Genomic DNA, 15,124 nt, shown 5'->3' with positions numbered 1-15,124 from the left:
GTTAGTGGGATATCCTGTGTACGTACTGTCATATCCCCGTGTCAGGGGAGCGGGGAAGGGTACAGCTGACACAGTAATGCGTGTTATGTGCCCTATGCTACGTACAGCTGTACTACAGCCACTTGTCAACACACACATGCTTACAGCTACACAAGAATACACTTCACAAACACACATTGCGCGTCTATCTATCTATCTATCTATCTATCTATCTATCTATCTATCTATCTATCTATCCATCCAAATAACTAATATATATATTTATATATCTGATGGATAGATTGATGTGTACACACACACACACACACACACACACACACACACACACACACACACACACACACACACACACACACTCGTATAGTACATAATACAACTAGGAAGGATGCACATGTATATATAGCAGTAACATCGCAGCGCACACACAGAGCGGCGTATTCATCAATCAGCCCGGCAATAAGACAAAGAGTAACCAGGACAGAGCCACACAGGACCGGCACTCACCATGCATGTTCTCCGGCATCTGCCCCGTGTGCTCTCCGTGTGAGCGGGACAGTCCCAGGGCTTCGGACTCCACCTTGGGCAGCATGGCTCGGGCAGGGAGACCTCCACCTGAGGCACACAGAGGGACCAGGGTCAGACCCCAGCACTGCGGATAACAGGGGACCTACACTGGGGTTCGGCTGCGGAAATGAGGGCGAGGGGCTGTGGGTGGGGTGATATAAACTCTCTATGATATGGGAGTGGTGAGTGGTACCCCCTGAGGCAGCATGGGGTGTACTAGCGGCAGCGGTGCAGTGGTGGTGGCACTGGGCACCTTGCTGGGACGGGCAGCACTGGGTGCTCTGCTGGGATGGCCAGCACTGCTGTCAGGATGAAGGAGACAAGGGCAGGGGTGTGGGGCTCTCATGGAATGGAAGTAATACTCTGTATGGTGGGCTCAGGTGGACAGGGCAGCACTGTCACCTCTGATGTGTGTAGGAAGAAGGGAAGCACCTACTAATCCTGGCTCCCCGCCCAGACTCCCTCTGATCCAGCAGCAGCAGCCTGCCAGCCAGTGCTCTCTCTCCTCTGATCCCTGTCACTCTGTATGCTGTGGGCTAGTCCCCCCTCCCATACACACACTTCCCTCTCATCCAACCGCTCTCCCCTCTCACAGCCACTCCTCCCTCCTCTCCCGGGCCGCCGGGCTGTCTGTCTGTCTCTGTCGGTCTCTCTCTCTCTCTCTCTCTCTCTCTCTCTCTCTCTCACACTCTGTGTCTCTCTCTCTCTCTCTCACACTCTCACTCTGTGTGTCTCTCTCTCACACTCTCACTCTGTCTCTCTCTCCTCATTCCCTCTATCATCTTTCTCAGTGATGAGTTTTGAACTTCATGCTTCCAATGTTTACCCAGAGCCCAGCTAGGCACTCACCCAACAGGGGAGGGGGTGACCAGCTCCGAGAGCAGGGGCTTACATCACCCACGGTCAGCCAGTCAAGAACCTCACTCTCAGTGCATGGCTTGTAATTGTAGGATTTAATCTAATTTCACCACAAATCATGATCATTTCCAACGGGGCATGTCTGAGGAACCTTCCTTATTTACCTTCTTGCCCTCACGGTACATACTAGCACATGTAACTATGCTGAAGACAGCCCCTGGTCCTGGGGCAGGCTACTCGTCACACTTTCTAGCCCCCAGGCTAGGGGGGGGGGGGGGTCGATCCTATATACTGTGTCATCCATATCAGTGTGCAGCCTGTACATCTCCTAGTGTAATGGAAAAGTCAGCACCCAGCAGTCACCCTCCTCATATAACTCCCACTTCTCTACTAAACATGAAAGTGTTGTATATGCTACAAGACACATTTTCGTATTAATATAACTTGTGAAACTTATTAAATCACTACATTCAACAATTAATTATGCAGGGAAACCTAGGTAGGTCATAATAAATCAGATGACATCACTTTAAAACATACAATCTGAAAGCTGTTTCCTTGCTTTAGAAAACTCGCATAGGAGACAGAAAGGAATAAAACCAACGAAATGAATGACCTGTAGACGACCTGCAATTATTACTACACTGTTCTACAGTATATACCGCTACACTATTATGCTTTCTCGGTAATATTTATGAATCCTAAATAGCAAGCTCTCAATTAGCTTCCCTCTTCTCACTCATACAGTAGTTTAATTTTGAGTGTTGTGTTTTAGTTAGAACCCCCCCCCACAAAAAAAAAAAACAACACCTGAATAATGTTAAACATTAGAATTGCTTGTGATACATTTAAAGAAGACGATTTAAAAGTTTTTTTTTTCAAAGATGTGGGTTTTTACAATTTTCAGTTATTTAAGTTATATGTTGTAGTGTAACGTACTTAATTGCAGTACACTCCAATTTGCCCAATTCAGTTTTTTTCAGAATCATGCATTTGGAAGGTAAATAATCAATATTTTTTTGCATATATGATAGATATACAGGGTGAACTACATTCTGTGCGCTTCTTTGTACAGAAATATAGTAATGTTTTAATGTTGCAATAATGTACATGCTAAAGAGTGGAAGTCAGAAGTTTTGCAAAGTTTTTATCCCCGCTGTGCAAATAAGCTCTCTTTACACAATGTAACATCACAGTTTAATTAAAAATTAACCTTATCACCATGTAACTGCAGGAGTCAAGAGGTTGTGCAAACAGGTATCTTATTTTCAGGAGCATTCCAGCAGGAAAAAAAAAAGAAGAAAAAAATTACTTTTTCCAAGCACAAAATATGTTTTTTTTCTTTCGGTCAAATCATTCGCAACCCTAAAGGTATCTGCGTAAAATCTATTTACCGAAGGCAGTGTTGTAGGACAGCATTGCACACCCTAGGCACAATTGGTCATTTATAAGTCTATATAAATGATGGATGGAATATACAAATTAATAAACTTTTGGTCTAGTTAAATTCTGAAGTTAAATTTGTGAATGAAACCCAACGCCAGTTGCTATATTAGTGATACCAATAGCCAGTCTTGAAACACACACACACACACACACACACACACACACACACACACACACACACACACACACACACACACACACACACACACACACACATATATGTTAAACATCTAATATATATATTAGACTTTATGATGGGGCAGCTATAAAGTGGTATCGTGACAGTCTAACTTGTCTGTTTATTTAAAGACACTTAATTAGCCTGTAATCAGCAGAGTATTCCACAATACTCTAATTAAGAAGAACACATTAACTCGTCCTATTGTGTTGTTCAAACGTTACAAGTTTTAGAAAAGTGTTTTTGTACTACTAATCTAAAAGGATTTCGTTTCCAAATCCCCTTAAGTTTACTTTGCAGTAGAGTCGACCAGTCTAGTTTTTACAACAGTTTTATTTTTCTATTATCTCTGTCTTGTGGTGTTAAAATTCTATAAGATCTTATCTAGAATAGTCCCATTTTTATTGCGCATAAAAATACATTTCGTTAGAACATAATAATAAAAACGTTTTACAAATCTATGTCGAATATCAAATGCATTGAATATAGTATTTAAAAAATACAATAAAATATAATCTTACATTTGCTTTTGAAGATAGAACCCACAATTAATAATGCTATGCAACAGAGATTCATGTATTAAATATCTGAACGTGAACCGCCTTTCATTATGTATATTTAGGTAATTTATATGAAGGCGGACAAATAAATCAAAGCAGGTTTATTTAAAAATCCCAAGAGAATCTTCTGCTGATTTCACGCGACATTGCAAAGTGCTTCAGTCTTTCAGTTTACAGGCATTAAACTGGCGGCCAAACCCACTTTACTATACTTAAAGAATTCCAAATGACATTTTGTCCATTGCAAACGTTGACACATATCATAAAGATTTTTGTTTTATTGCACTATGGACAGTTTTATAGAAGTATGTACACTTTCAAAATGTATTATAATAAGAATGAGAAAATATATATCACATACACACAAATATACATATAAATACACATATATGATCATTGTGACTAACTGATGTCCTAAATCACATATACATTTTTGTATTCGATCAAATTAGTGAAAAATGTAGTATTCTTCCTTATGCACCCGATCCGATCCGATCCATATACATTTTTAGCACTGAGATTCAAAGCATTCAAGTAGATCGTTCCCTTATTTATTTTATTTCTTGGTATTTATTAGCACGTGTTGGTATTTTGCCACGTTATCTATTCTTACAAGTCACAATATTTGTTTTAGTTTAAGCACACAAGTTGTTAATTACAATCCAAATGATCTAGTAATATACTGCACGTATTAAATGTAATGTTTTGGTGACTATTGTGGATATGAAGAATGACAAAGGTGAAAGCCTTTTTGCGTGTTAAAATAATGCTCTAGAGTCAGTAACGGACACACTATACATTACTGTAGCATGTGTAACACACACACAACTATCATGCATATAAGACACATTCCGGTTCTTACAGTAACGTAGATTATACAGAAGCTTTAAAAAAAAAAACACGCCTGTAAATAGTTGTATGTTTCAATAATCTAAATGAACTGTGTATATATACAGTAATACATTATACATATGTGTTCTACAATTAACAAGTAGTGTGCTATAAGAGATGATTGTCTGGGAGAGTTGGGGGGGAGGGGGGGGGTAGATGATATGAGGGAGACTGTTGCACCTGTTTTAGGTATATGACAGTTAAAATAAAGCAATGGGCATTTGTTGCTGCAATAGACTTTTAGTATAATCTACTTTGCTATTGGATACAGTAATGTTTTAAGTTGTAAGTTTTATGAACAATGTAACAGATTTATTATGTGGAACCTCTGAAAGGGAAGATTTAGAAACAGTATGTAATTGGTTTAAATCAGAATAAACTATTTATTTTACATAATTGTTTTTCTTGTAAACACCAAATAACTATTTATAAACAAGTACAACAGTTTTCTATTGTTTCTTTCACATCTAATGATGCAATAAATAAATGCACATATTATGGACAGAGAAAGAAAATGTATACTAGCAATATTATCCAGACAGTAGAAAGGATTTTTTTTTTCACGTCCTCCATCTCTTATTTCCATTATGATCTGGAATATACAATATGCATAACAACAACATAATTATCAGCAAAGAGCCTGGATGGACAAAATGTATCAAGTCTTCTAAAGAGGAGAGAAGTGGTCAAGTTTAAAAGTTGTCCTTAGCAACCAGTCTTGGAAAAGAAGGTAGTTCTGGCGCTTCTTAATTGTCAGTGTTGAAGTATCCAGAATATATGGATGGATATATATGAGAAGGAAGATATGAAAAATAGCAATAGGGTGCACTGTGGTAGAAGGGTAGGAGATTATGGGGGTCATTCCGAGTTGTTCGCTCGCAAGCGGATTTTAGCAGATTTGCTCATGCTAAGCCGCCGCCTACTGGGAGTGAATCTTAGCATCTTAAAATTGCGAACGAAGTATTCGCAATATTGCGATTACACACCTCGTAGCAGTTTCTGAGTAGCTCCAGACTTACTCGGCATCTGCGATCATTTCAGTGCTTGTCGTTCCTGGTTTGACGTCACAAACACACCCAGCGTTCGCCCAGACACTCCCCCGTTTCTCTGGCCACTCCTGCGTTTTTTCCGGAAACGGTAGCGTTTTTTCCCATACGCCCATAAAACGGCCTGTTTCCGCCCAGTAACACCCATTTCCTGTCAATCACATTACGATCGCCAGAACGATAAAAATGCCGTGAGTAAAAGTCCTAAGTGCATAGCAAATTTACTTGGCGCAGTCGCAGTGCGGACATTGCGCATGCGCATTAAGCGGAAAATCGCTGCGATGCGAAGATTTTTACCGAGCGAACAACTCGGAATGACCACCTATGTGAATATGTATGGTGGTTTTCTATGGTGGTATTACACAATGGACAAAAATTGCACCGATGTCCTATGGTGGTAGCAGGTATAACTAGTGCAGACCAGGCCAACCTGTGGCTCTCCAGCTGTTGTAAAACTACACATCCCAGCATGCCCTGCCACAATTTTAGCACTCCCTAATAGCAAAACTGTGGCAGGGTAAGCTGGGACGTGTAGTTTTACAACAGCTGGAGAGCCGCAGGTTGGCCAGGCCTGAACTAGTGGGTGCAGGTAGATGTTATGGTTTTTCTCCTGTTGCACAGCGAGTCTGCACCAGAATTGTTCTCCTCTGGAGTACGCCAATTTCTTAACATCTTTTCAGGGGCGGTGTTAGATGTTTGAATACCACCACCCTTGCAGCAAAAGTTACTTGTTTCCTAAATGCTAACATGACAAAGTATATAGCCGCTGTAACAATTGTCAGCATAAAATAAACATTAAAGAAGATTTCCACTCAATGTGGGTTTTTCACTATTAAACCATTGTGAAGACATTAAGACCTTCCTCATAGTCCAAGCCTGCTGGTATTCCTTCCCATACCTTGCAAGCATTGCTTGTGGGGTGGCGAGATTCACCATGATGAGAAGATGCGGGTTAGAATCAACAGCTGTCCATGGTAATTGTTGATTGATAGTGTCACGTGATTGGACCAGAGGTGACTTTCTGAGCATACTACTGGCTTTACATGATAAGACCAACTCTCAAGCAACTGTGGGCTTCACAAAACGGTTATCCCTGCAGCTGTGTGACCCATCATTGATGTAAGATAAAGGGACCAAAGGAAAGACCCTGATAGGTGTTTTAATCAGGTGGGACAATTTGTGGGTCTCCAGGTTTCATAATAGTAACATTGGCTACTATGTCAATAATTACACCTCCAGCGACATGTGTTAATAGTACACATACATATACATGGTCTGGAATTGATTAAAAATAAAAATAATGCAGTGTCCTAGAAACATATCCTGACATTAAGGGATTAGGCTAATGGGCAGGACTGGTTCATATGTGGTTTGTTTTAATAGTCCCAGTTTTTCTTGTCAGAAAATATTATAGTGCTTTTCATTTCATAATGTTAAAAAGGACTAGATAGCCATTATGTTGGTGGCAGATATAGGCCCAGATTTATCATGCTTTGGAGAGTGATAAATGGCAAAGTGATAAAGTGCCAACCAATCAGCTTCTAAGTGCCATGTCACAGGCTGTGTTTAAAAAATGACAGCTAGGAGATGATTGGTTGGCACTTTGTCATTGTGCAATTTATCACACTCCAAGGCTTGATAAATCTGGGCCATATTGTTGTACTAGACAAAAGTAGTGCACCAGCATGGAGAATTAAAACAGTGACATGTTAGTGGAGATTTAATTTCCCCTTGTTATATCACCACTCCACTCATTGGGAGAAATACCATACAGATAAGATCCAAAATCAAAATGGGGATGCAGCCAGTTTGCTGGAGGTTGGGATACCGGCGTTCAGGATACCAACGCACTAGACGACTAGGTTGAGAGTACAATTAACCCATAAAGCAAAATCATTAAAAAATACATGAAACTAAAATATAATTTTCAGTCTCACACAAACTGTATCACATTTTAGAGATGAGCGCCTGAAATTTTTCGGGTTTTGTGTTTTGGTTTTGGGTTCGGTTCCGCGGCCGTGTTTTGGGTTCGACCGCGTTTTGGCAAAACCTCACCGAATTTTTTTTGTCGGATTCGGGTGTGTTTTGGATTCGGGTGTTTTTTTCAAAAAACCCTAAAAAACAGCTTAAATCATAGAATTTGGGGGTCATTTTGATCCCATATTATTATTAACCTCAAAAACCATAATTTCCACTCATTTTCAGTCTATTCTGAATACCTCACACCTCACAATATTATTTTTAGTCCTAAAATTTGCACCGAGGTCGCTGGATGACTAAGCTAAGCGACCCTAGTGGCCGACACAAACACCTGGCCCATCTAGGAGTGGCACTGCAGTGTCACGCAGGATGGCCCTTCCAAAAAACACTCCCCAAACAGCACATGACGCAAAGAAAAAAAGAGGTGCAATGAGGTAGCTGTGTGACTAAGCTCAGCGACCCAAGTGCCCGACACAAACACCTGGCCCATCTAGGAGTGGCACTGAAGTGTCACGCAGGATGTCCCTTCCAAAAAACCCTCCCCAAACAGCACATGACGCAAAGAAAAAAAGAGGCGCAATGAGGTAGCTGTGTGAGTAAGATTAGCGACCCTAGTGGCCGACACAAACACCGGGCCCATCTAGGAGTGGCACTGCAGTGTCACGCAGGATGTCCCTTCCAAAAAAACCTCCCCAAACAGCACATGACGCAAAGAAAAATAAAAGAAAAAAGAGGTGCAAGATGGAATTGTCCTTGGGCCCTCCCACCCACCCTTATGTTGTATAAACAAAACAGGACATGCACACTTTAACCAACCCATCATTTCAGTGACAGGGTCTGCCACACGACTGTGACTGATATGACGGGTTGGTTTGGACCCCCCCCAAAAAAGAAGCAATTAATCTCTCCTTGCACAAACTGGCTCTACAGAGGCAAGATGTCCACCTCATCTTCACCCTCCGATATATCACCGTGTACATCCCCCTCCTCACAGATTATCAATTCGTCCCCACTGGAATCCACCATCTCAGCTCCCTGTGTACTTTGTGGAGGCAATTGCTGCTGGTCAATGTCTCCGCGGAGGAATTGATTATAATTCATTTTAATGAACATCATCTTCTCCACATTTTCTGGATGTAACCTCGTACGCCGATTGCTGACAAGGTGAGCGGCGGCACTAAACACTCTTTCGGAGTACACACTTGTGGGAGGGCAACTTAGGTAGAATAAAGCCAGTTTGTGCAAGGGCCTCCAAATTGCCTCTTTTTCCTGCCAGTATAAGTACGGACTGTCTGACGTGCCTACTTGGATGCGGTCACTCATATAATCCTCCACCATTCTTTCAATGGTGACAGAATCATATGCAGTGACAGTAGACGACATGTCCGTAATCGTTGTCAGGTCCTTCAGTCCGGACCAGATGTCAGCATCAGCAGTCGCTCCAGACTGCCCTGCATCACCGCCAGCGGGTGGGCTCGGAATTCTGAGCCTTTTCCTCGCACCCCCAGTTGCGGGAGAATGTGAAGGAGGAGATGTTGACAGGTCGCGTTCCGCTTGACTTGACAATTTTGTCACCAGCAGGTCTTTGCACCCCAGCAGACTTGTGTCTGCCGGAAAGAGAGATCCAAGGTAGGTTTTAAATCTAGGATCGAGCACGGTGGCCAAAATGTAGTGCTCTGATTTCAACAGATTGACCACCCGTGAATCCTTGTTAAGCGAATTAAGGGCTGAATCCACAAGTCCCACATGCCTAGCGGAATCGCTCCCTTTTAGCTCCTTCTTCAATGCCTCCAGCTTCTTCTGCAAAAGCCTGATGAGGGGAATGACCTGACTCAGGCTGGCAGTGTCTGAACTGACTTCACGTGTGGCAAGTTCAAAGGGCATCAGAACCTTGCACAACGTTGAAATCATTCTCCACTGCACTTGAGACAGGTGCATTCCACCTCCTATATCGTGCTCAATTGTATAGGCTTGAATGGCCTTTTGCTGCTCCTCCAACCTCTGAAGCATATAGAGGGCTGAATTCCACCTCGTTACCACTTCTTGCTTCAGATGATGGCAGGGCAGGTTCAGTAGTTTTTGGTGGTGCTCCAGTCTTCTGTACGTGGTGCCTGTACGCCGAAAGTGTCCCGCAATTCTTCTGGCCACCGACAGCATCTCTTGCACGCCCCTGTCGTTTTTTAAAAAATTCTGCACCACCAAATTCAAGGTATGTGCAAAACATGGGACGTGCTGGAATTTGCCCATATTTAATGCACACACAATATTGCTGGCGTTGTCCGATGCCACAAATCCACAGGAGAGTCCAATTGGGGTAAGCCATTCTGCGATGATCTTCCTCAGTTGCCGTAAGAGGTTTTTAGCTGTGTGCGTATTCTGGAAAGCGGTGATACAAAGCGTAGCCTGCCTAGGAAAGAGTTGGCGTTTGCGAGATGCTGCTACTGGTGCCGCCGCTGCTGTTCTTGCGGCGGGAGTCCATACATCTACCCAGTGGGCTGTCACAGTCATATAGTCCTCAGTCTGCCCTGCTCCACTTGTCCACATGTCCGTGGTTAAGTGGACATTGGGTACAACTGCATTTTTTAGGACACTGGTGAGTCTTTTTCTGACGTCCGTGTACATTCTCGGTATCGCCTGCCTACAGAAGTGGAACCTAGATGGTATTTGGTAACGGGGGCACACTGCCTCAATAAATTGTCTAGTTCCCTGTGAACTAACGGCAGATACCGGACGCACGTCTAACACCAACATAGTTGTCAAGGACTCAGTTATCCGCTTTGCAACAGGATGACTGCTGTGATATTTCATCTTCCTCGCAAAGGACTGTTGGACAGTCAATTGCTTACTGGAAGTAGTACAAGTGGGCTTACGACTTCCCCTCTGGGATGACCATCGACTCCCAGCAGCAACAACAGCAGCGCCAGCAGCAGTAGGCGTTACACGCAAGGATGCATCGGAGGAATCCCAGGCAGGAGAGGACTCGTCAGAATTGCCAGTGACATGGCCTGCAGGACTATTGGCATTCCTGGGGAAGGAGGAAATTGACACTGAGGGAGTTGGTGGGGTGGTTTGCGTGAGCTTGGTTACAAGAGGAAGGGATTTACTGGTCAGTGGACTGCTTCCGCTGTCGGCCCAAGTTTTTGAACTTGTCACTGACTTATTATGAATGCGCTGCAGGTGACGTATAAGGGAGGATGTTCCGAGGTGGTTAACGTCCTTACCCCTACTTATTACAGCTTGACAAAGGGAACACACGGCTTGACACCTGTTGTCCGCATTTCTGGTGAAATACTTCCACACCGAAGAGCTGATTTTTTTGGTTTTTTCACCAGGCATGTCAACGGCCCTATTCCTCCCACGGACAACAGGTGTCTCCCCGGGTGCCTGACTTAAACAAACCACCTCACCATCAGAATCCTCCTGGTCAATTTCCTCCCCAGCGCCAGCAACACCCATATCCTCCTCATCCTGGTGTACTTCAACACTGACATCTTCAATCTGACTATCAGGAACTGGACTGCGGGTGCTCCTTCCAGCACTTGCAGGGGGCGTGCAAATGGTGGAAGGCGCATGCTCTTCACGTCCAGTGTTGGGAAGGTCAGGCATCGCAACCGACACAATTGGACTCTCCTTGTGGATTTGGGATTTCGAAGAACGCACAGTTCTTTGCGGTGCTACTGCTTTTGCCAGCTTGAGTCTTTTCATTTTTCTAGCGAGAGGCTGAGTGCCTCCATCCTCATGTGAAGCTGAACCACTAGCCATGAACATAGGCCAGGGCCTCAGCCGTTCCTTGCCACTCCGTGTGGTAAATGGCATATTGGCAAGTTTACGCTTCTCCTCCGACAATTTTATTTTAGGTTTTGGAGTCCTTTTTTTACTGATATTTGGTGTTTTGGATTTGACATGCTCTGTACTATGACATTGGGCATCGGCCTTGGCAGACGACGTTGCTGGCATTTCATCATCTCGGCCATGACTAGTGGCAGCAGCTTCAGCACGAGGTGGAAGTGGATCTTGATCTTTCCCTAATTTTGGAACCTCAACATTTTTGTTCTCCATATTTTAATAGGCACAACTAAAAGGCACCTCAGGTAAACAATGGAGATGGATGGATACTAGTATACAATTATGGATGGACTGCCGAGTGCCGACACAGAGGTAGCTACAGCCGTGGACTACCGTACTGTACTGTGTCTGCTGCTAATATAGACTGGTTGATAAAGAGATGTAGTAGTAGTATGTATGTATAAAGAAGAAAGAAAAAAAAACCACGGGTAGGTGGTATACAATTATGGACGGACTGCCCAGTGCCGACACAGAGGTAGCTACAGCCGTGGACTACCGTACTGTACTGTGTCTGCTTCTAATATAGACTGGTTGATAAAGAGATGTAGTAGTAGTAGTATGTATGTATAAAGAAGAAAGAAAAAAAAACCACGGGTAGGTGGTATACAATTATGGACGGACTGCCCAGTGCCGACACAGAGGTAGCTACAGCCGTGGACTACCGTACTGTACTGTGTCTGCTGCTAATATAGACTGGTTGATAAAGAGATGTAGTAGTAGTATGTATGTATAAAGAAGAAAGAAAAAAAAACACGGGTAGGTGGTATATACAATTATGGACGGACTGCCCAGTGCCAACACAGAGGTAGCTACAGCCGTGGACTACCGTACTGTACTGTGTCTGCTGCTAATATAGACTGGTTGATAAAGAGATGTAGTAGTAGTAGTATGTATGTATAAAGAAGAAAGAAAAAAAAACCACGGGTAGGTGGTATACAATTATGGACGGACTGCCGAGTGCCGACACAGAGGTAGCTACAGCCGTGGACTACCGTACTGTACTGTGTCTGCTGCTAATATAGACTGGTTGATAAAGAGATGTAGTAGTAGTATGTATGTATAAAGAAGAAAGAAAAAAAAAACACGGGTAGGTGGTATACAATTATGGACGGACTGCCGAGTGCCGACACAGAGGTAGCTACAGCCGTGAACTACCGTACTGTGTCTGCTGCGACTGGATGATAAATAATGATATAAAAAATATATATATATCACTACTGCAGCCGGACAGGTATATATTATATAATGACGGACCTGCTGGACACTGTCTGTCAGCAGAATGAGTTTTTTATAGAATTAAAAAAAAAACACCACACAAGTGAAGTCACACGACGAGTGTTTAACTTTTTCAGGCAATCACAATATAGTATACTATACTACTAACTATACTGGTGGTCAGTGTGGTCAGGTCACTGGTCAGTCACACTGGCAGTGGCACTCCTGCAGCAAAAGTGTGCACTGTTTAATTTTAATAATAATATGTACTCCTGGCTCCTGCTATAACCTATAACTGGCACTGCAGTGCTCCCCAGTCTCCCCCACAATTATAAGATGTGTGAGCTGAGCACAGTCAGATATATACATAGATGATGCAGCACACTGGGCTGAGCAGTGCACACAGATATGGTATGTTACTGAGTCACTGTGTATCGTTTTTTTCAGGCAGAGAACGGATATATTAAATAAAACTGCACTGTCTGGTGGTCACTGTGGTCAGTCACTAGTAAACTCTGCACTCTCTACAGTTCTACAGTACTCCTAAGCTCCAGTAAATCAGGTCAATCTCTCTCTCTCTCTCTTCTAATCTAAATGGAGAGGACGCCAGCCACGTCCTCTCCCTATCAATCTCAATGCACGTGTGAAAATGGCGGCGACGCGCGGCTCCTTATATAGAATCCGAGTCTCGCGAGAATCCGACAGCGTCATGATGACGTTCGGGCGCGCTCGGGTTAACCGAGCAAGGCGGGAAGATCCGAGTCGCTCGGATCCGTGTAAAAAAAGCTGAAGTTCGGGCGGGTTCGGATTCCGAGGAACCGAACCCGCTCATCTCTATCACATTTTACTGTAAAGTGTGGTATAATACTTCAGTGTATCACCAGTAGCAGATACATAATGTCCAGCACCGCATATCGAATGACTAAGCAGCTTAATGGAAATCATAATCTAAGTTAAACATGCTAATTGAATTGTTTGCACCTTTTTAAAAAAAAAGTGGGTAGGGGGTGGGATGGGAGGTATTTAATTTTCTGATCCCCTGTTAAATATGTTTTTTTTTTTTTCATTTTTTTTACATGATGTTAAATTCTATTACATCTCTATAGTACATGATGTCAATTACTACTACGTTTTACAACAATATTTGAAAATTGATGCTGTGTTATGTCAGATTATACTGTCACAAATTTGTTCTAAAGCATCTTTAATAAAATTGTTTTAAACACAAAAGTGACCAACATCATGTAAAGTTTCTGTTATTCTGAATATAACGGCTGTTCCAGGTTTCTGTTATACAACTTTCACACAGAAAACCCTGCAAATCCCGGATTTTACCCAGCATTTGATTGCCTGGCTGTTTTGACGGTCCCAGCCTTACCCCCCTTTCACACAGGAAAGCAAATTATTGGGTGAAGCAGTTCTACATGGTAATTTGTTGATTAATGTGGGTATTTCTACTTTGTGAAAGGGTCAACCGGGTCGCAATTGCTGGTTCTTTGACCCTGGTAAAAACCAGGGTCGAGAACCCAAGAATTTTGACCCAGCTTGGCCCATTCCTTTCACACAGAAAACCCATGTTCATCTGCAAGTTTCCAGGTAAAAGTGCTTTACCCAGTAATTTGGTTTTCTGTGTGATATAGGAATATTAGCCATTCCCTATTTCACACAGGTGGACAGATGATCACAATGCTGCAATTTGGTGTTCCATCCCATTCACCAAGTGACTGGGACTGTGCCCAATATGGCCACACATATAGTAACATAGTAACATAGTATCTAAGGTTGAAAAAAGACAATTGTCCATCGAGTTCAACCTATTTGTGGTCTCCTATGCACGATTATTTTGTAGAAAATTTTGACTGAAGTTGATGACTGCCGTTATGTTTTACCCCTCTTTTTTATAATAACCGTAGTGCGTGACTATGCCCCGTAACCCTGGATATCCTTATCCATTAGGAATTTATCTAACCCATTCTTAAAGGTGTTGACTGAGTCTGCCATTACAACTCCCTCAGGCAGGGAATTCCAAACACGTATCGTCCTTACCGTAAAAAAGCCTTTACGCCGTATTGTGCGGAATCTCCTCTCCTCTAACCTGAGCGAGTGTCCACGAGTTCTCTGTGTTGATCTAACCAAAAACAGGTCCTGCGCAAGTTCTGTATAATGTCCCCTTATATATTTGTAAATGTTGATCATGTCCCCTCTTAATCTCCTCTTTTCCAGTGTAAACATGCCTAGTCTTGCAAGCCTTTCCTTGTATTCCAGCGTCTCCATACCCTTAATTAGTTCGGTCGCTGGCCTTTGAACCTTTTCTAGCTCCAGGATATCCTCTTTGTAGTAAGGTGCCCAGAATTATACACAGTATTCAAGGTGTGGCCTCACAAGTGATTTATATAACGGGAGTATAATACTCTCGTCCCTAGCATCAATTCCCCGTTTTATGCATGCTAATATCTTATTAGCCTTCTTTGCTGCAGTCCTACTTTGGGTACTACTTCTTAGTTTGCTTATGAGGACGCCTAAGTCCTTTTCCAGTACAG

The 15,124-nt window shown here is 42.9% G+C and overlaps 1 protein-coding gene across 2 annotated transcripts in view; it reads right to left on the bottom strand.

Moving 5' to 3' along the window:
- The window catches only part of NR5A2 (nuclear receptor subfamily 5 group A member 2), a 186,379-nt gene that overhangs the window by 148,849 nt on the left and 22,406 nt on the right, over positions 1–15,124 (bottom strand). The window contains exon 1 of one of the 2 annotated variants that reach the window (XM_063940135.1): positions 505–1,070. The exons of the other annotated variant lie outside the window; for it this stretch is intronic. Within the exon in view, the coding sequence (XP_063796205.1) occupies positions 505–589 (85 nt within the window). The 5' untranslated portion in view covers positions 590–1,070. Of the gene's footprint in view, positions 1–504; positions 1,071–15,124 lie in introns of those variants that run through there. 2 annotated transcript variants of the gene reach the window in all.

This window comes from Pseudophryne corroboree, chromosome 9 (assembly GCF_028390025.1).
Source record: "Pseudophryne corroboree isolate aPseCor3 chromosome 9, aPseCor3.hap2, whole genome shotgun sequence".
NCBI classification, from domain to species: Eukaryota; Metazoa; Chordata; class Amphibia; order Anura; family Myobatrachidae; genus Pseudophryne; species Pseudophryne corroboree.
The sequence above is the reverse complement of the archived record's forward strand: the minus strand, read 5'-3'. Positions and strand labels throughout refer to the sequence as shown.